We start from the raw sequence: 25,262 nt of genomic DNA on the forward strand, positions 1-25,262 counted from the left end.
ATCTGCTATGGGCCAGGCCACACCACCCACATCCATAGATATATATATAATATATATCCTATTAACATATATCATTACTAGATATCATCATGAATACCATCATTAAGTATAATAAGCGAGTACTATGATAACTAAATTATTCATAGCAAAAAGTCAACATAATCATTTGTTGAATGATTGTGCTTATGAAGTTATGATGATGTGTACTCCGTATATATATTTATATATATCCATGGATCTGCTGTGGACCGGACCACAGCAGATATGACCACCCAACCCATCATCTATACACTGCAACTACTTAGCATAGTGTGGAAACTATATATATATATGTATTAACAATGATATCTATCACTTGTATCTAATGATGATATCGCGATGATATCTAGCGATGATATCTAGCGATGATGTAAATTCACTGTTTTATAATGTACAGTGATGTGGTTCCCCACTATGCTGCGGCTGGCGGTCGCAGTGTATCAGTGGCGGGTTCAGTGGCCATGCCCGCAGTGGGCCGGGCCACAGCACCACACCCATGGGTATACATATCACTATAAGCACAACCATTTAACAAATGGTTATGTTGACTTCTCACTATGGATAATCTAGTGATTGTAGTGCTATCTCATCACAGTGATGATATATATTGAAGATGATATCTAGCAATGCACTTCCTATAATTAACAAGCTCTATTCAATTACAAATAGAATGAATATGATTGGTGTGTAACACTAGTATAAAAAACCTATTTGACACATTTGTCACTATCGGCTGCCGTAGGTTTCAAAGACTCGGCAGGAATAACTTTCGGCATGGCTCGGACGGTCAACCATGGCACGGCTCAAGTCCCCAACCAGTTTTTGCATTTCTCTCTTTCTCACCCTCCCCCCCAACGAATCAACCCCTAATCTATCCCTAACCCTAAACCCCCAAATCTATGTCATGTCAACAGACACAATTCGGCTGTCTCGAGGGCGCCTGGGCGGGTGGCGCACTAGGCGGGAGTCGGCCACACTCCCATCCATGCTTATTAACTGTGCCAAGCGCTACTCACTACCATTAATGAGTGCGCCACAGCGTACGGAAAACCACACCGTACAGAAAATATTATGAATATCATCAATCTTCATTCTTAAATATTCATTAATCATCACCATCATGTCTAAATCTTCCAATTACACTGAAGAGCAATTGCAAAATGCCATTGATATATTTAAAAAGAATTCAACATTAAAAATCATGTCTCTGTTGTGAGAATTCAAAGTTTCACATGCAATCTTATATGAAAGGCTTAATGGCAAGAAATCAAGGACTATGAGGATTCCACTCAATTGAGCATTGAATGACAGCCAGGAGAAGGCTATTAAAATGTGAATTCATCAGATGAATGTTAATTTTTGCTCACTCATAATTAAGTATATTGAAGCTGCTGTGAATTGAATGTTTAAATAACATCATACAGATTCTGAAACTCCTCCTCTCATTGTGAGCAAGATGTGAATATATCAATTTATAAAATGTCTGTTAAATGACTATGAAAGAATAAAGCAGAAGTCAATAAATTCAAAATGAATATTTAATAAGAATATAAACTTCATCATTAATTGATTCAATTAATATAAATCTGTTCTCAATCAATATCATTTCTTCGGATGTGATATTTACAACTTTAATGAGATTGAATTTTAAAAAAAAGAAAAACATGAACAGTAAGTTATAACTGTCTTTCAAAATACAAATACTGTCATACAATCTTCATATTCTCACAGATTAATAACAATGATGAAGTGTGTCAATGCAGATAATATAATATTGAATTCATTGATTATAAATTAATATATATAATTAAATCTATTGAATAATTATACTATAATCACATTTGACATTGTCTTCATTAATGATGAGATTGTGTTTGAATGGCTCAAATAGTTCAATGAAATTATAAAAAAACATTAAATAAGCAGTCATTGATTATTATTTTTTGATAATTATGAATCTCATTTTACAGATGAATTCCTTCATTTTTGCAATTTTCATAAAATCATTATATTTGAATTTTCATTTTATACAAATTATATTCTACAATCTCTTGATGGCATGTCTTTTCAATAATATAAGCATTATCAGATTGTAATGTGACGGCGCCGAGGCGATTGCTACTCGGCAGCGGCACAGAGGAGGATGGTATATAATGGGAAGCCTTATGGGTGGGCTTGATTATCTCGCTTGAACCGCGAACTCGTAGAATACTATACAAATACTGAACTACCAGAGGTACTCGGCACACTAAGAATATTGTATGAGGACAGTGGTAACTCTGATATCTTATTGTCAAAAGATAAAAGACGAATCGCTGGCTCCTGGAATAGAGAGCCAGCATCTAGCTATTCTATATAGACAACGGGCAGCCATCCTCCTCTCACTCTATGAGCGAGGGTAGCCGAAGCAACTCCGCAGTGGCGCTCCATTGATCTGCCAGAAGGAATCTACTGACCCCGTATAGAAACAGGATTCTCATATCCCATCAATCGGATCCTCTTCTATTGCATCCGAATGATGTCATAGGGTGGTTAGAAACCGGTTCGGACACCTGCGTGACGTTATGGGATAGATGGGATTATCCGAGGGGAAGCGATGGGCCGTGTGGAGCCGTCACGGGGCCTTGGCACAACCAAGGGTGTGACACATATAAAAGTAGTTAACAAGGCTGTCTGTTACAGATATGAGCAATATGATGAAAGGCAATTTCTTATCAATCTGAAGAGTGTCTGACTGCAAGTGTTCAAATCTGCTACAATTAAAGCTGGCTTTACAGACTTTGAAATCTACTTACTTAATCAAAATATAATACTTAATCAATTGAAATCTTTTACTCTTGATAACAATCTGAATTTTATTGTTTATAATGATGATGATAATGAATGCTCTTAATTTACTCCACTTTCTGCAAATCAATCATCAACTGCATCTTCACAATTAACATTTTCAGATACAGTTGCAAAACTATATTGTCAAATTGAAGCAGCAGAGAAGGTTTTACAAAATGTAAAGAATACTCTTACATTTAAATTAATTAAACAGTTGAATAAGATTTTCAAAAATAGTATGATTCAGATAGAATTGAACATGCACTGAAAAAGTGAATTAACTGCTCATTATCATGTAAATAAATGTTGAGTTGTCAAATCCTTCTGCAGGCAGGTGCAAGTAGAAGAAGTTTTCATTATAAAAAATGTGAATCACAAGATTGCAATGTGTAGAGCTGATGAATTGAAAAAAGAGTTCAATAAAACTCTTCAGATGATTGAGATCAAACTCATGAAATCAACTGCCACTCAATCAAAACAAGATAAATCTACTGAATCTCAATCTACAGTGGATTCTACACCTTGTAATGAATATATAGATGATCTTTATATTATAGATAGACAGGGTGGTGGTTATTAATTAATTTTTGAAGATTGCTATATTCATAATATTTTCTGTACGATGTGGTTTTCCGTACGCTGTGGCGCACTCACTAATGGTAGTGAGTAGCGCTTGGCACAGTTAGGTATTAGTTATGCTGATTGCGATTCATTGTGCATTGAATCCCCCGTGGGGTGAAGGTGAAGAATGCGAGTTGGACACTCATGCGTGGAAAATCGCCGCGTGAGACGGATAAAACGCACTCGAATAATAAGTTCTTCCCCCACCTTACCTTGGAGGATTGATCCACCCCGTTCCGAAGCAAACCAGTGCGGTGCATGGACTTCCTCAGCAGTGGAGGGGCAGAAGGTTGGTTCAGATACCTGTCATTCAAGGAGTCTACACCCATTCAGATGGGGAAAAGCAATTTGTTGCTGATGCTGATATTAGCATGTATGGAGTTTTCGACAGATTAGGGATTGAGCGATCTCATGGGTAGCTAGCCGATTGTAGCAACTCGATATGGAATGGAGATGTATGGAGATGTAGCGGGCGCCTAGAATCGGATATAGACAGATTTTTTTCCAGACACTGGCACTCTTATCACGGTTTTGGACAGAATTCCAGCCGCCCCTGCTGTATAACTCCGTGAAGAGTTGGCAAAATGGCCGCAGAGCATGGATGTACTAGTACAATAACTAGTGTACAATTACAGAGACACTGTCTATATACCTCTCTCGACTTTGGCAACGTTTAACCGTCGAAATCCTTAACTTAGTTCTTGTCCTGGCACTGTTGAACTAACCACGACTTGAGTCGATAAACCATACAAATTACATCTGCACAATCAACTTGGAAAGAAACTGATATCCAAGACCCTGCTACGGCCGTAAGACCACTGGCGAAATCGGCAGAAATTGAATCCTTCCGCCATCCCCCCAGCTGCAGTGAACGCCAGTTGCCGAAATGGCAATTCAGCTGTGAGAGGTGCGCGGCAGGGGGTCTGCAACCAGCGTTTGGCCGTGACTGGTCCCTCCGCAGATTTGAAACAAAATATCGCGGTGCAGTGTGTCCTGATATGGCTGGATAACCTGCATGCTGCGACTGGGCGGGGAAGTCACTAAGGCCGAAACCCCATCCGCAACCAGCTCACCGATGGCTGGGAATTCTGAGCTTAGTGACCGTGGGTCGGCCCGATAAGTTGAGCCAGTGGTCGACGACCATCTGCTGTGCAAAATTGTAGGAGGATAACGTTAGTTGTCCTTACTAAACTAACTACGCGAGAGCAATACAATCCATGGATATGTTGGGGGGCACGTGATAGGGTAGCCGTAGTACCCCCTAACAAAAATCCCAACAAGGTTTAAGGTCCCAGTTACCCAGTTACCATGCTTTGGGAGAAGGGCCAGGACATATCCCTGGCCGCCCGTTTCAAGGCGTCTTATTCCCTGCGAATCTCCTCGGCGAGTTGGTTCTGGTGTATGCAGTTTTTTAATCAAGGGTTGTTGTGTTGGAATGTTGGAATCAATGTCTAAAGGTTCCGTTTCCAAATGAGCTGTAAAGAAGCCAGGTTCGATCGACTTGTTGAATCCCACGTTCGGCTGGATGCCTAATGGCACCCCTGGACGATGGATGCTTCAACGCGACTCGATGATAGTAAGAGGCGCTTGCTTCATCATGGCTGCCGTATTCAGAGTAGCGCCGGCATAGAACATGGTACGAGGGAGGAAGGATACTTGGTTATCTTATTATGAGCAACGTCCTTGGCAACACCGATCCGGAGGCTATGTGCCTGCGCACATCCTGTGTGTGGGGAGGATAATGCCGCCAAAGCAAATGTATATAGTACAGATATAAAAAATATATATAAATAAATCAAAAGAGTCCAAGCCACAGGCTCAATGGAATGTCGTTTCCAGGCGCAATAACCAATTATACACATCATCCACTTTCATCTTCATCTTCATCGCGTTCGCCACGGCATTAGCTCCACCATGTAAATCCGGAACTCCTGTGACGTCCCAGCAAGGCGTGTCAACAAGAAGATGAAGATGGCTGGTTGCCCCAGAATTCACCCCTCCCTTCCCAAGCGTCATCATCATCTGCCCGCCAAGATCAACATCGACACTCCCATCCACCAGATTCTTCTCCCCCAGGACGAAAATCAGATTATATTTCATTTTCTTGGCTTCGCGGATCTTTTTCCCGAGAGATCTGGCAGAGGTATCCAGGTCGATACGAAATGTTGTCCGCGCTGGTGATAGTGGTTTTGGAGGCGCTGGAGTTGAGTTGGCATCCCCACTGCTACTGAGGACCCGCCAATAGCCGGACATTTTTGCCGCCGCATCATCCGCTGCTTGTAGGAGTTTCTCATCCTGCGAAACGGTTAGGATGATTCCCTGGCGAGGGGAGAGCCAGAACGGCCATCGGCCATTATAGTTCTCAATGAGAAGCGCGAAGAATCTTTCGAGGGAGCCGAAGATGGCCCGGTGGATCAAGACCGGCACTGCTCTCCCCGGGGTTTCCGGATCGTAGTCCTCCTCACCCTCTGGAACAGCGTACTCTAGTTCGAATCTCTGTGGCAGGTTCATATCTAGCTGAATAGTGGAGAGCTGATGGAACTTGCCATCCGAATCCTGGATCTGCATGTCAATCTTCGGCCCGTAGAATGCACCATCCCCGTGATTGAGTTCCCATGACCGGCCGCTTTTCTCCAAAGCATCCCTTAGCTGCCGCTCCGCACTATCCCACAGCTCAACACTGCCAATGAAATCCTTCTCCGGTCGCGTAGATAGAACAAGACGGTAATTCTCAAATCCAAACGTCCTCATCACAGTATCAGTAAACTTCAACGCGGACTCAATCTCACTGCCAATCTGCTGCGGCCTGCAGAAGATATGGCCATCATCCTGATGGAAGCGGCGGACGCGGGTAAGTCCGCTCAACGAGCCGGAGATCTCATTGCGGTGCAGAGGGCTGAAATCCGCATAGCGGAGAGGCAGCTCGCGATAGGAGTGATTCTGCGATTTAAAGAGCAAACAGTGGCCGGGGCAATTCATGGGCTTAAGGCCGTATGATTCGTCTTCGCCAATCTGCGTTTCCGCCGTTTGTTCGCCCGTTGCGTTCCGCCCCCGTACCTCATACATGTCATCCTTGTAGTTTTGCCAGTGGCCGGAGACTTTCCACAGAGACTTTTTATAGATGCTCGGCGTCAGGACCTCGAGGAAGCCGTATTGCGTGTATTGTGCTCGAAGGAAGGAAGTTAGTTTGTTGAGGATATGGGTTCCGTTAGGGAGGAATAGTGGTGATCCCGGGCTGTATTGGGAGGTGACGAAGAGCTCTTGCTCAGTCCCTACCACTCTGTGGTCTGCTGGGGGAAGGGTATGTGTGTGCGAATAGGTGCCATGATGAGGTGCATCGCTTTTATTGTGGTTGTCGTTGTCGTTGTCGTTGTCGTTGTTGTTGTTTCTGAGGAGCTGGCCAGCGTTGGTCTGCGAAAGCTGCGACGCAGTGCAAGAGCAGTTTCTGCTTCCGGCGAGGCTAGCGGGATAATAATGGTATTTCTGTATCCACTGAGGTCGGATACTAGCTGCGGAATTGATGGGAACAAAGCGCCATCGCCCTGGAAAGACGTTGGGCGGCCTCATGTGTGGTGGAATGTCGCGGCGTTCGTTCGCTATGAGGACATGTTTGGGTGGTTCGCAGACTGGGTGAAATAAATATTTTAATCAAAAAATTCTGCGGAGTTTCCTGAAGAACGCAAACATCGCGTGTTCCCCAACCAACAACACCAACGGTCCGACGGATTACCAGCGCATTGTTGGAGCAGTTTACTTCCTTTTCCCATCCCAGAGATATATGGTATTTGCGAAGCACAACTGATGAGAGCACGTTTATTTATTTCCTCCTTTGCTTATCGAATCCAGGCTGCCACCGATCTATAAGGGTTAGTTAATACGAAGGCATCAACTCCCCCAAAATACGGCATAACTATCTATAAAGAGTACCAGATTCCTCCTCGGCCCCCGCGATACTCAGATTCAGTTTTCCTTAATCTCACTGGCTTTGTCCGTTCCTTATCTGGAGACTGGATACGCCTTGCTATCTACCCCGCCAATATGGCATCCTCGAGTCAGCCTCAGACATCCCGCTGCCTGGGAGAATCGTGGGCGAGCTGGTCTCTAGAAGACGCAGATCAGTTAATCTGTATTGATAGTGATGATGAAAGCTATCCTGAGTTGGATTTTCCATCGTCCAATCCATCAACTAGACCAGATCACGCTGCATCCGCGCGCAGTAGCCAAATGCAACCGGCCCATTTCTCCCAGGATCTTTCTATGGTATCAATACCAGGCCCAGAGCTCATTATGCCATCTCTACACGAGGGTTTTACTCCAGATAGCTCGTGGTTTGTCCCCCGTTCATCCACTGATGCGTCTAGTCTTCAGCGCCCGCGGGGGACGGTACCGGGGAGCGCACCCAACCAAGTGCCTTCGGAATCTACTGGCGATAATGAAAAGAGACGTGACGAAATCCCGGGCAAAAGGTCCCCCTCACACCTCAAAGAGAATCAGAGATATTATAGAAATCCTTTGTTGGTTGGGGTATTCCTACTCCTCTCGTTATACTTGGCGAAGATATCATTTTCCCCCGTTGTGACAGAGAGCACATTTCCATTACAATCAGGACAATCAGGGTCAGAGGCATTTAGCCCGTCGAAATCACACCGCCGTTATCAGCTTATTTTAGACTCTCGTGCCAGACTTGGGCAAGTGCTCAACCCGTCGACCGAAGCGGCTTCGCTGCTTCCCACACTCCTGAAGGACGGCGAATCGGAAGTCGTTGAACTTTGTGATTTATTAACGACAGAAGACCTGGGTTCAAAGCATGAACTAGAATTCGAATGCAACCACACTTTGGTTGTAATGCGACAGGCCAGAGAATTGATCGACTCCCTCTTCATGGCCCATGGATCCGTTGCCTTTGACGATATCGACAGGGAACTTGCGCAGATAAGAAGGATGTTAGCTCATTCTGCCATGAACGAATTTGATAGTCTTGGCGGTAGAATTAAGGCTGCACTAAATATACCTTTTCACCACCGCTCGGCCTCAGAACAGGCCATCCTGGAGTCCCGGTATAGGCAGGCCGAAACCGCGTTTGAACTTGTGGTCAGCAAACAAGTTAATCAGATCAGTTACGCACGGGAACTTCTAAATTCGTTTCGAGCCCGCTTGCAACCGATTGGTGAAATCGTTTCCCGCGCTGTAGAAAAATCTCCATTGTGCGGATCTCACTACTTTCGGGATGAAAGGGATCCTTCGATAGCGCTGATTTTTGCAAATATCATATGTATATTGGAAGGATCATTGTCGTTTTACCCGTTCAGCTTTCAAGGCCGAAGGCCGAAAACTTACAGCAACGAGGCCCTGTCAAAGTTGAGACGGGCCTCAGAGAAGCAGCAATCTGCCGCTAGCATTGCGGACATCTGGGTTGCTCAGCTAGAGGAACTGAAGAGAGACTGGGAACGCGACCGAAACGCAGTTGTAACTGGTTGATTCTATTGGTTTTGTGTGGCTGTGGGAACCCAGGATCTACTCCGTATTTCATTATGCTCCGGGAAATTGCGGCTGTAATCGACATGATTTCGCTCCATTTCCTCTCTTTAGTACTTTCAGTTTTCGCATTCAAATTGGCAACACCCGCAACCCTGAGTTGTACCGATGACGATTTTTCTTCGGCATTGATCACCACCCCTAGCTTAACTAGCTATCCCTATTTAGAGTTTGTCTACCCTGGCAGGACTGAGCGCAACTAAATCATACTAAGAATTGTCCTGCCTCGGCTGATTCTCACCAAATGTATTAATTTTAGAAACCTTGTAGGGATTTGAGAATCTTTTCAGGTTTTGTTTGGGGAAACATAATGAGAATGGGTTATGTTGCTATTCGAGATATCTAGCACAAAGAGCCAGTCTCCAGCGAAGACTCGCACCTCATTGATCAGAAATCCGACACGCAGAAACACCCCAAATCAAAAAGATTGGGAGCTGGTGCTAGCTTTATTCTTCTTTGCTGGAAAAAATCAATCCTTCTTGTCCATGATTCTGAGCCGAGTTTCAACCGGCATTCCCCTTTTTTTCGGCTCTCGGTTTGATGTCACAGATGAAGCCCTCCCTTGATGGGAATTCCCACCATTCAACAGGTCAAGCTGCCGGAGACTTTTCCAGAGTTTAATCTTTCTTTCACTCTAGCTGCCCACTGGCTGCCTGGCCAACATCTGGTTTGCTTGGCCACGAGTTGCTTTTTCTGCCAAGGTGTCAGGGCTAAGAAACGGGAATGAACCCTGTGTACGGGTTCAAATTGGCCTCCGCATCGCAGCGAAGAAGCCAACACTGCTTTCAACCGGGACTAAAAGTGGCCGTTCTATATAACTGGGTTAGGCCACCATCATCTGGGGGCTTATGTATCCAACTAATGGATGTGCTTAATGACTTCCCTTATCCGCTGTTCCAGCTACGATAATGATTAATTTAAACCCTTCCGCAACAGCGGCGCTTTCTCAGGATGACGTCCCTCCCAGAAAACCTCCCCAAAGAAGACGAGAACGACCCCAGCTCTCCTGCACGACGTGCCGCCAGAAGAAGTGCGTTGGAAAACAAGATGAATCAATGAAAATCCCTTTATATTTCGCTCAATACGCCAAGCTAACCAGGAGACGCAAGACTAAAGTGCGACCGCAACCTGCCATGCGAGAACTGTTCGACCCGCGGCCGAGGGGCAACCTGTGTTTACGCAAACCCCCCGCCACCTGGTCAGACCAGGGGGATCCGTCGGCCTGTAGACAAAGCTACCATGCAAAGTCGTGTTCAACACCTAGAGGAGATAGTTCTATCGTTGGTGCAAGAGAAATCTCCAGCGTCTTCCCAATCGCGGAGCACGCCAGAATCTCGGTCCGATGGAGTTGTCCGCGGTCACCGTGTTGGATATCACTTCGGAAATGACCCCTCTGGTTCTACGGGCCCTGGAAGTAGCGATGATCCGGCCATGCCCATTATTGAATCTGCAGAGCCGATGCAGAATTTGAGCCTACCGAGTGGTGGTGATTCGAGATATTTTGAAAGTGGTCATTGGAATTCGATTTTGGCTGATGTACGCGTTTATTTTCATTTAAGTCTATAACAACCGCCCATTCTATCTCAAGAAATTTATTTGCCGAATTCATGACCATTTTGCTTTCGTTGATGAACTCTCTGTGTGATATACTGACTCGTACCCTTTGCTTGTGACATCTTCCAGATTGGCGAATTGAAGGGTTACTTCGCAGATCAAGGCGAAGTAGATGTCTCCGAGACGACGCCTGAGGCTGGCCACTGCGAAACAGACCTACTCAGTGGCCGTTGTGGGAGGCTGACCCAGATGGAAATACTTGACCGCGTTCCCCCGAGGCCGCTCGTGGACTTTTTAATAACTCGATACTTCAATTCCAATGATCAACCGTTAGGTGCGAGTTTCCTTTTCTCCCAGACACACAATTTCTATTCATCAGTAGTGCTTATACATCCGAATAACGAATAGTTGTCATCCATCGTCCAAGCTTTCGAAAAGAGGTACCTATCTCTATTCTTTCCTCCTCCCGCTGGCCGTAACTTGTTTGGTTGCTAGGGCGGCTGACCTGTCTGCAGTATGATCTATTCTGGGAGGATCCCTGGTCTGCGCCGATAATATGGGTTAGCAAGCTCTTTAGTATGATGTGCAGCTCTATTCGCATCGTCACCAACTCTGGAGAACAAATGCCAGAATCGCTTCTAGCCCCCGACCAGCAAATGGATCAATATCGCCAATTGGCCGTTCATTGCTTGTTCGCTGGAAACTATGCCACTGGTCCGCCCCATGCGGTCGAAGCTCTGATACTATATTTCTTCACAGAGTATACGCGAAACCCGGATATGCAATTACCCTGCTGGCTTCTCTTTGGGGTAGTTCTTCGCATTGCTATGCGTAAAGGGTACCATCGTGACGCTCGACACCATCCCGGACTGTCCATTTTGGAAGGCGAGATGCGAAGACGTTCATGGACGATATTATTTCACATGGATCTTCTCACGTCGGTAGATGCGAGTTTGCCTCGTATGATCCAACCGTCGCAGATGGATTCCGACTTACCTCGTTGTATCCGCGATGAAGATATTGATGAAACCACTATGGAACTCCCACCTTCCAGACCGGACGTGGCCAACCCCTTGCTTGCATTCACAATTGTGAAAAGGGCACTGGTAATCGTCTTTGGTACGATTGTAGATTTGAATAACACAAAAGAGTTTGCGCCGTATGAGGAAATATTGCAGTTGGACAAGGCCCTGCAGGATAGTTGCCGAGTCATACCAACGACAAGCAAGGCGAACCCCACGGAATCCGCCGTGGCCGAATCACCAGGCTTAATCAGGCGTCGATTAATGCTTGATCTCATGTACCAAAAGGCCCGTTGTATGCTGCACCGCAAATATTACACCCTCTCCTGGAACAATCCGCAGTACATGTACTCGCGCCAGACGTGCATTGAGGCAGCAATGACGACGCTGCGACAGCAAGCGGTTCTACATCAAGAGTCGCAGCCGGGGGGCATGCTACATCAATTCAAATGGATAAGAATATCGCTCATAGCGCATGAGTCGCTCCTTTCTGCAATGATTCTTTGTATGTACCTGGACCGTCTAAATCAGCAGAGTGTTGGCGGTGTTGGCGATATTGCCATTGATAATATGACACCGGAGAGAAGGTCGGAGATGTTGCATTTGTTGGAGTCTGCGTATGCTATATTAAGTGTTTCCGCAGTGTCCTCTAAACGTGCCGCAAGGGCGTGTAAGGTGTTGAATATCATTCTCCAGAAGGTGGGATTAATGCTCCCGATGCCAAACAACATCATGAATGAAATTGCGCCGGTGCAGCAGGCGAATGCAATGGTGCCGCTAGACGCAAGGGCTCATTCTGGTATGTATCATTGTATCTGTGGGGGCTTAGTGTATACGATACTTACAAGAGATAGGACTCGGAACCCTAACTGCAGCACCAACAATACCCATGTTCAATCCGCAGGACGGGGAATACACTCAGACGCCACCCATCCCTGTGCCGATTCCGATTAGTGAAATGGGCTTAATTGATCCGGAGGAAATGTTTTTTAGCCCGGAAATCATGACGATTCGTAACTTTGTCCAATTTCCCCAAGAGATAGACTGGGTACGTTTTGAAATGAATATACAAGAGAGGGACCGGGTTTGAATCCACCCCGGCTTATCCCTTTCTTTTTTCACTTTCAAGCAATTTATCTACTAACCCTATCGGATAGAACGAATGGGATAACTCTTTTCGCCTGTATGATTGGAGCTACTCGTTCGATATGTCAGAAATGGGTGAGTGACAGGTTGGTTGGCTTGGTCGCAGACTGTGCCACAGAGGAAGATTTACCCATATTGACGATGATCACGACCAACGATAAAACGTAGAAGGTGTTCATAGACACCACCTTTTCATATTTTCTACATCCGAATCCCGTACGGCAAGCACGCCATAACTGCTGCACTTGCTCATCAACAAGCGCTCGTGGTCATCACGCAGATCACTCCAACCCACAAGTTTTCGAGTGCTGCCACGCCAGTTCTATTTTGGGCATCTGGTTTCCGACCCCTACCGTGCTCAGTGTGAAATTTTGGAGAGGAATCAAAACTAGAAGTCGAAGGTTCGATGGGTCCAATGATTGGGCCAGACGATGGTGGAAGCGCTCCAGCATTGTATGGGGTTGGAATTATATAGGAGGATTCCTGGCGCTTGCTGAGGTTTATTCATTCATTGGCAATTGTTGGAGAATACAGGCTGGGGGATGACGGATGATACCACTGTTTGTTCAATCGCTATTGTATAAAATCCATCAAAATAGAGAAAAATGATTATTTCAGCCCTACTTGTCCGCCTCAAAGATAGCTCGGCATATCCGGCAATGTCTTCCCGAATCTTCGGCTATTGCATGTTTAGTCATCCAAAGAACAACCAAAAGTGCCGAGGTTGTGTTTTTGTCAAACCCGGTTAAAGGCGACGAGACAACTCCATCCATCTTGCGGATAGCGGGAGGAACGAGAAGATTTCCATAAACTGGCCAAGAGCCATTATTTGTACAGGGTAATATAGTGCAAATAATATATATCTACAAAGTCACGGTATGGGATCCCTATTTTTTTTTCGGTTTATGCACCCCGTTGCATAGACAATAACATGTTCGTAGAAGCTGACGCGATTGAAACACCACGTCAGAGACTTAGCGCCGGAGACTTATTAGGCAAGTCTGAGCAGAGCTGACAGTTTCATATTAGATCCTCATAAGCCTGATTATCATAAACAAACGACTAGTTATCCTCCCAACATCATGTCCATACAAGTCCCTGCATCCTACTCGGCGCTGCCAACCCTGCACGTAAAGGTCGATCATGTACCCGCTAGCTCCCCGACGGCCACTCCAGTCCTGCTCCTAACGCTCAATCGCCCCGATAAGCTCAATGCGTTCACAGGGACGATGGCAGAGGAGATGATTTCGTTCTTCAATACGGCTGACGTGGACGACCGCGTCAAAGCCATTGTGGTGACGGGAGCAGGGCGGGCGTTTTGCGCCGGCGCGGATCTGGAGATCGGGTTTCCGAAGAGCTCATCCGGCGATGGATCGAGAATTAATCCTGGTGACGATGGACTGGAACATAGAGATGGGTGTGTGCTCCCTTTTCCCTTTCCGTTCTTCACATCAGTTCTTGTCGGCATTCTTACCACCTTTCCCAATACTTGCCTTCACCTGCCAGCGTACTGTAAACATGTGCAGCACAAGACAGAAGAAAGAAAGAAAGAAAGAAAGAAAGAAAGAAAGAAATAAAAGTAAAGTAAAGTAAAATTAACTAATCCTATCTCCAGCGGCGGCCGCGTAACCCTCGCCATCAACTCCTGCCGCAAACCAACAATAATGGCCCTCAACGGCCCCGCCGTCGGCATAGGCATAACCATGACGCTGCCCGCAACAATCCGCCTCGCAACCCGCGGCTCAAAAATCGGCTTTGTGTTCTCGCGCCGGGGCCTGGTAATGGAAGCAGCATCCTCGTTCTTCCTCCCGCGTCTGATCGGATACAGCCGCGCTCTACACCTCACCGCCACGGGTGCTACATATCCAGCCGAACACCCTCTATTTGGCGCGTTGTTTTCCGAGGTGCTGCCCACGGGCGCGGAGACGGTGGCGCGCGCGCTGGAGATTGCGGCGGATATTGCGAAGAATACATCAATCGTGGCATCGACGCTGATGAGGGAGATGATGTATCGGGGTCCCGGGAATGCGGAAGCGGCGCATTTGTTGGATTCCAAGGTTATTTATGGGATGTTTGGGGGCAGGGAGAATGAAGAAGGGGTCAAAAGCTTTTTGCAGAAAAGGCCGCCGGTGTTTAAGGGAAGCTTTGGGAATAAGGAGGATGTACCAGATGTTTATCCTTGGTGGACGCCGGTGGATGTTAAGCAGCGGGCCAGGGCGGCGAAGTTGTGATTGATTTCGAAATATAGGGTTTAGTTCCCGCTATCTAATCTAGAGAGCGATTTGTGGACTAGGAGACAGATTTTCCCGCCCCCGTCCCCCCAACCAGTTTAGACTTGATGCATAACTCGTATATCTAGTCAATGACCAGAATATTATCGATTTATCTCTTAATGAATTAAAACATAACTTGTATTCACGAATATATATATCATTTATTTACTGGTTACATATGCGCCCTGGCTAAGCTTCTTCTCGTATCTACCGCATCGTGACCTAAACCAAATGATTTCAGTTACCCACGCATGGATTTGGTTAAAAAAGAAATTCACTTTCCTTTCCAAGAAAGGCAAGAAGGAAACAAGAGGGGTATAAAACTCACCAACTCCTCAGCGCTTGTCGGATGAATGGCCACACAAGAATCGAAATCCTTCTTTGTCGCTCCCATCTTAACCGCCACCCCAAAGCCCTGCAACATCTCTCCAACACCCAGGCCCAGAATATGCAGACCAACGATCTTTTCGTCAGGGCCCGCGCAGACAAGTTTCATCTCCGTCGGGTTTTTCTGCTTCTCCTCCGCTGGCATAACGTCGTAGAACATCGCGGAGAATTTCGTATGATAGACCTTGATATTCTCCTTGCCGTACCTCTCGATGGCTTCAGGCTCCGTCAGGCCTGTCGTGCCGACTTCGGGATGCGAGAAGACGACGGTAGGTATGACGTCGTAGGATAGTCTGGAGGATTTGAGTTCGGCAGGCCCGAACAGGCGGTTTCCGAGCTGCCGACCGGCGGCGATGGCGACTTGTTTGGAAAATATCAGTAAGAGATTCACAGATTCTCAATCTCAAGTGGGAGAAATCAGGTCACGGAAATATATAACGCACCAGGAGTCAGTTCTGCTTGTCCAGTCACGTCACCCAAGGCATAAATGCCGTCCACGGAGGTATTTTGAAACTCATCAACAGCAATATGGCCGGTGGGTGTAAGCTGGACTCCAGCGTTCTCCAGTGTCAGATCCTGAATAGCTGGAGCTCTTCCAATCGCCCACAGCAGTTCGTTAAACTCAAACACCTCCCCGCCACTGTTAGTGATCTTCAGCCTCTTCTCCGCCCCCTTTCCAGCACTGAGGAGCTCCACCGCTTCAAATTTCTTGAATCCCTTGTGGATCTTCACGCCCATATCTTCATACCGTTTGGTCATCGTAGTTTGGATCATCGGGTCGAATTTGCGCAAGAACGTCTGGCCACGGATAAACATGTGGGTCTCGACGCCAATGGACTGCATCACACCTGCCAGCTCGACAGCGATATATCCCGCACCAACCACCGCGATCTTGGGCGGGAGGACCTCGATGTCGAAAAACCCGTCACTAGTGATACCGTGGTGCGCACCGGATGTATCGTCGGGGATAAGCGGGTAACCACCGGTAGCAATCAAAATCTTCGGGGCCGTGTACCGGACTTTTTTCCCGTAGCCGTCCTGCAACTCAACTTCGATCTCCTTCTTGCTAAGGAAGCGGGCGGTGCCGTGAACGAGGTCGATTCCCTCACGGTTCCAGTTGCGCTCGTACACGCCGTTGAGGCGCTCGATGACGGCGTCGCGCTTGCGTTTGAAGACGGAGAAGTCGAAGGGGATGTTCTTGGGGATGTCATAGCCGTAATGCACTCCATCACGCAGGGTTTCGGCAATGGAGGAAAAGTTCCAGGTCATCTTTTTGGGTACGCAGCTACATTGGTACGTTGTATATATATATATATATATATATAGTTATTATAGCCCGAACTAAAAACTTCATTCTCACGAGCGCAAGGCATCCGGATGTTGATATTGAGAACGTACCCGACATTCACACAGCACCCGCCAGACCTCCCATTCTCAATAATAAGGGTCTTTGCTTTATACCAACCCGACGCTCTCCTAGCAGCGCCGCTACCCCCGCTGCCGCCGCCAATAACTATGTAATCGTACTCGTGCACTTCTGTGGGTGCCATGGTTGCAGATGAGGGTTTATCGGCGGGCGCGACGGAATCGGAAGAGGCGGATGAAGAGGAGAATTGTCGCGCGAGAGAATGCAGGCGCAAATTGGATGAGGTATTTGTGTGAGTGGTGTTGGTAGTAGAGGCCAGCTTCAAGCGTGTGGTGGGGTGCCAGCGGAGGGTGTGATATGGTTTTGTTTTTGAGTTTGTAGGGATTCTGGGATATCCGAGCTTGGGTCGTATAAAAGTGGAAGCAACACAAGAAGGATAAGAAGAAGAGTGAAAGGAACAAGAGCAGAAAGAGGGGCGTAGGAGGGGCATTCCCTACTATATAACTATATATAACAACGGAAATGCAAACGGAGGGACAAAAAGGCGGGATGCAACCTGGTTGGCGAGACGGGTGGGGATGTATAAAGTCAAGCAGCAAAGAATTGCACAGTTCCCAGTCAATTGCCCAATCAAGGAATGTGCCAACCAGTCAATTCTCTAGTGCGCCTAGTCTCCTTGCTACTCGCTTCTTCTCGCTCCCCAATCCTGCGCAATTATCAATTATCCAATTATTTCAAGATGAAAACGAACTCAATGGAGCTGATTGATAACTAAGCCGGCGCTTAGTCAGCCCTCAGCCTCGGCGCAAGTCGATGACAAATGCGCCAAGTCTGACAAGTCCTTCGAACCTCCAGAATAGTAAAGTATAGAAAATAATACTGCCATTGGGAAGAGCGGATTTATGTTATATTACATTACATTATATTATATAGATACATACATACACATACATATATATATTATATCCTTCCAGAAATGTAGCCCATTGCACCTCCACCAATCACTCCCGCATGCGACCCAATTTATCAAGTCCTCTCAAGCCCGTTCGCAAACGAACTATGCATATGGAAACACATGCAGCCATGAATAGAATACAACTCCCACGCAGAGATATTAGTCAGGACGAACGGCCTAGAGGTGAATGGAAAATGAAAAGCGCAGAGGCGATAATGAAATACGAATCAATACTAACACATATCCACCCATCAGAAGAGAAGGTGTTGGTAGAAGAAGAGGAAGACGAACGAAGAAATATTAGAGAGTAGAAAATTAGATATAATATACGTATATATGGTGGATACACACAGGCGTATATCTAGATGTGTGTATGTATGTTGCTTGGGGAAGGAAAAAATGGACAGATTATATATATGAACCATAGGGATGCCAAACAAGGGTGCCCTTGATGAGAACGACAATGAGAGGTAACGGGAACAAGTAACCCCTTTTGGACAGTGGGGGAAACAAGCAAAAAGGAAAAAGTAGAGCAAAAAATCCACCACCCTTGGCTAAAGATGAAGGGGGAAACATATGAAATAAAAAGAGAAGAACGGTATAACCTAAACTTCCTACCTTAATCCACTCACATAACAAAACTATAGACGAGAGAGGGAGGACGAGAGGGGGAAGGGGGAAGAGAAAAAGAGAGAGGAGGAGGAGACAATAAAAAAAAAAAAAAGGAAATCCACCACCCATCCCGCGCCAGCGCAGTTTCAATTTCATTCTTGAATCTCGTTTCGTTCCATATTTTCGTCTCCTCAGCTCGACCGATCAGTACGATTTGTCCGTCTGCCCACCTCTCCATTTGTTTGTTCTGGGCTTCCTCTACTCCTGCGCAATAGACCGTAACCCTCATCCGTCCCCCTTCTCTCGCCGCGGGAAAATGTATATACCGTCAATCCATCTCTTTTTACTCACATCCACAATTCCCATTTCCACTCCCACACATCCAAAACTCTTTTAGGAACCCTTAATTGACTCCCACCACAAAATTGTATATTCCAATCCCCACCAATCCCCACAAATCATCCATCCCCTTTCCTCTCCACTCCTCATTTCGATGGCAACGATGACGGGCCGTCCAACATCGGGGTCCCCGGCACAGCATCAAGCGCCACAGCATGCAACGCCGGCCGGTGCTGATTTCCCATGACGCCTCTTGCACGGCGGTCCAGCGCGTCCAAAACCCATGTGGCGACTTCCTCATCGGCTGTTTCAATGAGAGAAGACGGATGTGGCTTTTTGTTGTTGGTAGTTGCGTCTTTATCGTCGACATTTTCGTTGTCGTTGTCGATGCCTGCCTTGCATTCTTCTTCGGCCTTGGTTGGTGGATTGTCCTCAGGCGGCTTCATGAGGCAGGATAGCCAAGGGTCGCGAAGGAGCATGGAGTATGTGGGTCGGCGGGACGCGTCTTTGTTCAGACATCTCTGGACGAAATCTTTGGCTTCAGGCGAGTAGCCGTGTTCAGGGAGCTTGGGAGGGTCGCCGTGGACGATGGCCTGTTCTCAAGGGTTGGCATCAAAAAGAGGGGGAAAATAAAATAAAATAAAATAAACGCTATTTTGTGGTTGATGATTTGGGACAGTTTCGTTTACGGTACTTACGTTCAACTGGCTAAATATGTTATTGAATGTTTCAGGGGGATATGGATAGCGGCCCATAGCACATTCAACCACAGTCAGGCCCAAACTCCATATATCACTCTGCACACTGTAGGTTCCACCGCCTGCGGTGCCGCCACCTCCTGCAATCCGTTCGGGAGCCATATAACTTTGGCAGCCGATGTTTGTCTTCGCGATACTCGCCACCAGGTTCCCACTAACACCAAAGTCGCAAATCTTAATCTGACCGCGCGTGTTCATTAAAATGTTAGTCGGCTTGACATCTCGGTGGATGATATTGTGTTCATCTTTCAATGACTTCAAGCCCATGATAGTAGAAAGGGTGATTTTCCGAAGTATATTCTCGGGGATCCCATCGCCGTACACTTTCTCCACAGACCCACCATCCATGTATTCCACACAAATGTACACTGCACCTTCCTGAAAAAAAGCACCGTAGAAATCAATGATAAACGGCGATACACAGCGGTGAAGGATGTCAAGCTCCATAATAATAGCGGTAAATTTTGCCTCATCCAATTCGAGGCGGATCTCCTTCATGGCCATGATAACGTTGGAGGTATTCTTAGAGGTGGGACCGCTAGAGGCTGGCGTAGAAGTGGATTGGGCCACAGTTTGCCTGGATACGGTACCCCGCAGTCCCACGCCAGGTCTTCGCAGATGCGGACGACAGTGGCGAACCTTATAGACGGTGCCGTAGTTCCCTTTTCCCAGTTCATCAAGCGTATCGACTTCGTCTAGAGATATGTTGAAACTGCTTCCCGAGGTAAAGTCTATGCCACCGCTATGTATAATCGCCTTGTTCCTAAAATTCAGAGTACCCGTTTTCGTATCCACAAACTCTGAGTACCTGCTGAACTGCGTCTCTGGGGCTCCTCCAGCGCACCGCGAGGCATCGTTCGCACCGGGGAGACTTCCCGGTTTCGCCGGCGTGGGTTTGTCCATTCGAGGGCCCGAAGCATCGGATAACTTCATTCCACGGGTTAATCCTCTTTTCGCAGCCAAACCACCCATCTTTGGTTGTATTGGGCTATTTGGATTTGGACTAGGTGGATGCGGTGTCCACCCAGGGGATGTCTGTGACGGTAATCTGCCGATTCCCGGTGGAATAGGGCCACCAACTACCTGAGGAGTGCCTCGGCCACTGGTGGGAGGAATGCCACCGACAAACGGGCCGCCCTGGACCGCAGAAGTCACTGTAGGGTTTCCGGTACCAGGATTGGCGGTTGAAGATGATTGCGGGCTCAGCCCTGGACGAGCACCTTGTCTGGAAAGTGAAAATGCCTTCATTTTGGCCTGGATATCCTGATGCAAGCCGCTGGACCGTGTGGTAGAGGTAGGAGGAACAGTAGGTGGCTTCCGGGCGGCATTGATAAGGCCAAGAGGAGTGGAGGAAGGGCTCATTATAGAGGGGCTGTCACCGACACGACGTAGGGTTGGAGGTTGAGCATCGGCTGACGGAATGGGCGAAATTAAGGGAGATTTTTGGGGGGGTTTCCGGAGATCATTGCCCGCAGCATCCTGGAGGTCATGGCCGTCCATATTGCGGAGGGTGCTCGTTCTGTTACGAAAGGTTGGATAGCTCGCTTTTAGTTTTGATCGCGTTGTTGTAATCTTGTAATCCGATTAACAAAAACGTCAACTGGCGCTCTCTTTCTTTCCCTCTCTCCCTCTTTCTCTGTTTCTCTCTCACTTTCTCTCTCTCTTCCTCTCTTCCTCTCTTGCTGTCTCTTCTAAAGGATTGCTTTATGCGACTTCCACAACCTCCAGGCCAGTCAACGTCGACAACTATCGTCGGGGCATGAAGTAGGATCCTAGAGGGGAGCAGGTAGAATGAGTGACGCTGGAGCAGAATTGAAAGTACCAGAGGCTGGAAGAAGCGGGTTGTATCAATGGGTATATTATAAATATAGATAAAGATAACTAGTTATAGATGTAGGGATATTATTTATAGAAATAAAGTATTTCAAGAGATTCGAATCTGAGACGCGATGAAGTGGACACGGTAAAGAATTTTCTACCAGGGATCAAAGTAGGCTGGCTCCACGGGCCCGCGTTTGCCGTACTGACTGGTGAGTGGTCGCTTAGACCGGTTGGAGGCTCGATTGGGGCGAGAGGGGGAGGCAAACTAGTAGAGAATCTAGGAATCGTTGGTTTTCGTAGCAGCTCCGTTCTTTTTTCTTTCTCTTTCTTTTTTGTTTATTTCCCTGCTCAGGCCTTTGACGGATTGGTGCTCTTGATATTCATCCGCGAGGCAAAACCCAGACGAGGAGTTCAAGTGGATGGTGGGGAGCGAGGACACCGAATGTGGCTTAAGGCAGCAGAGTTTAACCGGGCGTTAGGATGAGCGCTGGTTGGTTGGTTGGCCGTTGACGATGGCGGGGGCCAGGATCGTTGGCACGACCAAATGAACGGCCGACAACAAAGGTCCTTTTCAGGAGTCGTATTCCTGGATCGTCTTACCTCACAGAGGGTCGAGGGCAGAGAGTAGAAAACACAGCGAACGAGAGGAATAAGAAGAAGAAGAGTCACAGAAGACGACGAAGAGGTGAGTAATAGAGCTGATCAATCTCATGTGATTGCGGCTGTCCGGCTGCATGGATGTTATGTAATGGTGTGGCTCAACGACTCCACACCTGCCCATTGCAGCTTGTGACTGGCCGGGAACCCAAACACTGCCACAGCCGTAACGCACCGTGCATCGCACTTGCGGGACTTCAAAGGAATAGTATGTACGGAGTATGTACGGAGTATGTACGGAGTAGTATGGACTCAGGTACTCCTGCGTAGGAGTGCTTCAGAAGGTTGGCCGAAGATCGCTCATCCAATCACCCAAGCTGGGAATGGCAGAGCAGAGCCTGGAAGGAGAAGTTGGATTTCGACAGGTAGAAAGTCAAACGGAATCGCTGGCGGCGTGTGCATTGAAGAGCCAGACAAAACACTCCCGCCAATAGCAACTAACAGCTAATGGTGCCGCGCGCACCCACACCTGATGTGGGTGCGCCACACTGTAACGATAAAAACAGCGTAATGATAAAAATATTAACTTCTTCATTAATCAATCTTCAAATATTAATATATCATCACCACCATGATCAATAAGATGGATGATATTGAAAAACATATTCAGAATGTCATTGAAATCAATAATAGCAATCAAAAACAAAAAATCCTATCTCTGATATGTAAATTCAACATTTTTTATCAATATCTTTGAGCAAAAATCAATGGAAGGAAAACACACAATGCAAAAATTGCACTGAACAAGAAGCTTAGCAAGAGTCAGAAAGATGTGTTGAAAGAGTGAATAACTCATATAAACAGAAAATAATTGCTTATTAACTGCAGAGCAGATTTAAGATAACATAAATCTCATTTTTAAACATCATTATATTGATTCTTCAACCTCACCACTCATGATCAGCAAGATGTGAATTTATTGATATATAAAAAACTTGAATGAGTATAAAAGAGTGAAGCAGAAGACAATGAATCTGAAAAGAATTGCTGTAAAAAATATTAATTATATCAAAATATGGTTTGATTATCTGAAATTTTTATTTCAAAAGTACACATTTCAAATCTGTGATATTTACAACTTTGATGAGATTGGCTTTCAAGAAGGTTAAGAATGTAGAGAATGAGTTATTACTGCTTTTAAAAACTTGAATTCAGTTATAACTTCATCATATTTTCAAAGATTGATCACTGTGATTGAATGTATTTCAGTAGATAATGGGGTATTGAATCTCTTCATCATCATGAAATTCAAAACTCATTTTAAAAATTGATATACACAAAACAATCTACTGAGTGGATATACAATCACAATGTCAGATACTGACTATATCAATGATGAGATTGATTTTGCTTGAATTCAGCATTTTAATAAAATTATTAAAAAACATCAATAAAACAATCATTGATTGTTGTTTTTTAACAATTATGAATTTCATTTCATTGAAGAATTTCTGCAATACTGTGATCTTCACAAGATTATTCTATATGAATTTTCTTCACATTCAACTCATATATTACAACTGCTATGAGGTGTCATTTCAGCAGTATAAATACTATCATTTAAAGACAGTTAATCAAACTGCTCAATATGAATATAAGTAATATGAAAAATGTCAGTTTCTACAGAATTTAATCAACATCTGTAAAAAAACTTTTCAATTCTTCATTATTTAAATTGATTTTATAAATTATAATATCATCTCTTTTAATCTGTAATTTATATTTGATAAATTAAATTTTAAAGTCTCTAATTGCTCTGAGCTGTAAATATATAAAGAAAATGATTCTTTTTCTTTTCAATCAAACTGTTCAATTACTGTCTTCTCATAACTATTCTCTTCAAAGACAATTGAGATGCTACAATGTCATATTTGAGTAATAAAAAAGCTAATGCAAAATATGAAGAATATACTCAATTTCAAATCACCTCATCTGAGCAATTGATTGTATAAGATTTTCCAAGGCAGTCTCATACAGATGAAATTCAATGCTATAAAAGAGTGTAAAATTAAAAGTTACTATTTTACAGTCAAACACTGTAGCATCAAAAATACACATCAACAGGTTCAAGTAGAAAATATACTCATTATGAGAGATGCAAATAGAAAGATCACACAATATAAGAAGAAGAAAGCTGAAAAACAACATTATAAGAGAGTCAAGCATATTGAGAAAGATTTGAAGAAAAATGCCACAGAATCAACCCAACAAGAGATTAATGATATATATGAATGTTTAATGAATAATACTGCTACTACAGATGATATAGATAAATTAATTATCATAGATTAACTACACAGCATTGAGATATTGATTTTTGAAGTTCATATTATTCATATTTTTATCATTACGGTGTGGCGCACCCACATCAGGTGTGGGTGCGCGCGGCACGATTAGTACTAGTACTAGTAGTAGTTTAAGCGCGCTCGGGCCTTGCTCCAATCATGGAAAATTTTCGCGATGTGGGAGATATGTATGGAAATTGAAACTCAAATACGGATAACTATCTAGGAAATGAAACAAGTTGATCGTGGCGAATTTAAAGAATGGTTACAATGACAAAATCTAAGTCAATTCTTGAAGATAAAAGACAGCTGAACGATAACCATGCTCTCGACCAGTAGGCTAGATGAAAAGTTCCGCCGAATCCACCACCAAAAATGGTATACTTTTTATACAAAGTCAAACGTGTTTAACTCAGCTGCTCTTAGGTATGTAATCTAAGCATAGAGCTCGGGGGAGATTCAGGGCTCAACGTTGAACCATCTTTTCCTTTCATAATTCTACAGCGTATGTTTGAGTGATTGATTACAGTATTGGGATCATCGCTATTTATATGATTCTTAATGTTGGTCCGCCCGTGCCGAGCACCCAATACACTTATCACATATTTCCCAGCACATGACATTTTACCACTGAAGTAAGGTGACTGGCCGTGTGACCATGTCTGGGATCACAACGGATATAGTTGTCCCTATATTTGTTAGACATTTTACTTATAAAAGAGCTGTTTAGTTTTGATTCCGGCACGCTCACCCGATAAGCTTCTTACCATACTCGTAAGCAGCCTGGCTGATGGGATCCTGAATCTCGCATAAGATTTTATGTGATCTGGTCTCATTTGATCAGTTAGACTGGTCGTGCGAAAAGGGCATGGGCCATGATTAAATATCAAATTAAAATACCTTATTTATCCCGCTCCATTTCCATCCCGCCGCATCCATTCTCTGCCTCCCCTCTCCCCTTCAAGTTCTCTCAATGCGGGTAGTTTCAATTTTAAAGCTAGAACACAGCTCCAGTAGACCGGAAAGTTCGGTTTTCCACTCACCTCAATTTCCTAGATGTAGA

General features: G+C 45.4%; 7 protein-coding genes across 7 annotated transcripts; 4 read left to right on the forward strand and 3 right to left on the reverse strand.

Annotated features, from left to right (window-relative positions):
• Positions 1-832: 832 nt before the first annotated feature.
• On the forward strand, positions 833-1,501 carry HCAG_02215 (predicted protein; the record flags this gene model as incomplete). The annotated part of the gene is made up of 2 exons (XM_001541994.1): positions 833-1,079; positions 1,464-1,501. The coding sequence occupies 2 exons, from the start codon at positions 833-835 to the stop codon at positions 1,499-1,501; spliced, it is 285 nt and encodes a 94-aa protein (XP_001542044.1).
• Positions 1,502-5,307: 3,806 nt separating this feature from the next.
• On the reverse strand, positions 5,308-7,056 carry HCAG_02216 (hypothetical protein; the record flags this gene model as incomplete). Its single annotated transcript, XM_001541995.1, has 1 exon — positions 5,308-7,056. One exon carries the CDS (start codon positions 7,054-7,056, stop codon positions 5,308-5,310), a length of 1,749 nt encoding a protein of 582 aa, XP_001542045.1.
• Positions 7,057-11,156: 4,100 nt separating this feature from the next.
• Positions 11,157-12,829, forward strand: HCAG_02217 (predicted protein; the record flags this gene model as incomplete). Its single annotated transcript, XM_001541996.1, has 3 exons — positions 11,157-12,399; positions 12,455-12,648; positions 12,758-12,829. 3 exons carry the CDS (start codon positions 11,157-11,159, stop codon positions 12,827-12,829), a joined length of 1,509 nt encoding a protein of 502 aa, XP_001542046.1.
• A 999-nt stretch (positions 12,830-13,828) lies between these two features.
• Positions 13,829-14,977, forward strand: HCAG_02218 (hypothetical protein; the record flags this gene model as incomplete). The annotated part of the gene is made up of 2 exons (XM_001541997.1): positions 13,829-14,163; positions 14,362-14,977. The coding sequence occupies 2 exons, from the start codon at positions 13,829-13,831 to the stop codon at positions 14,975-14,977; spliced, it is 951 nt and encodes a 316-aa protein (XP_001542047.1).
• A 249-nt stretch (positions 14,978-15,226) lies between these two features.
• On the reverse strand, positions 15,227-16,956 carry HCAG_02219 (glutathione reductase; the record flags this gene model as incomplete). The annotated part of the gene is made up of 4 exons (XM_001541998.1): positions 15,227-15,241; positions 15,348-15,766; positions 15,850-16,691; positions 16,805-16,956. The coding sequence occupies 4 exons, from the start codon at positions 16,954-16,956 to the stop codon at positions 15,227-15,229; spliced, it is 1,428 nt and encodes a 475-aa protein (XP_001542048.1).
• A 1,868-nt stretch (positions 16,957-18,824) lies between these two features.
• On the reverse strand, positions 18,825-20,936 carry HCAG_02220 (hypothetical protein; the record flags this gene model as incomplete). Its single annotated transcript, XM_001541999.1, has 2 exons — positions 18,825-19,271; positions 19,377-20,936. 2 exons carry the CDS (start codon positions 20,934-20,936, stop codon positions 18,825-18,827), a joined length of 2,007 nt encoding a protein of 668 aa, XP_001542049.1.
• A 449-nt stretch (positions 20,937-21,385) lies between these two features.
• HCAG_02221 (predicted protein) lies at positions 21,386-21,741 on the forward strand (the record flags this gene model as incomplete). Its single annotated transcript, XM_001542000.1, has 3 exons — positions 21,386-21,399; positions 21,483-21,543; positions 21,610-21,741. The coding sequence occupies 3 exons, from the start codon at positions 21,386-21,388 to the stop codon at positions 21,739-21,741; spliced, it is 207 nt and encodes a 68-aa protein (XP_001542050.1).
• Between the last annotated feature and the right edge of the window lie 3,521 nt (positions 21,742-25,262).

The sequence above is a fragment of the Histoplasma capsulatum genome, genomic scaffold (assembly GCF_000149585.1).
Source record: "Histoplasma capsulatum NAm1 scaffold_2 genomic scaffold, whole genome shotgun sequence".
NCBI classification, from domain to species: Eukaryota; Fungi; Ascomycota; class Eurotiomycetes; order Onygenales; family Ajellomycetaceae; genus Histoplasma; species Histoplasma mississippiense.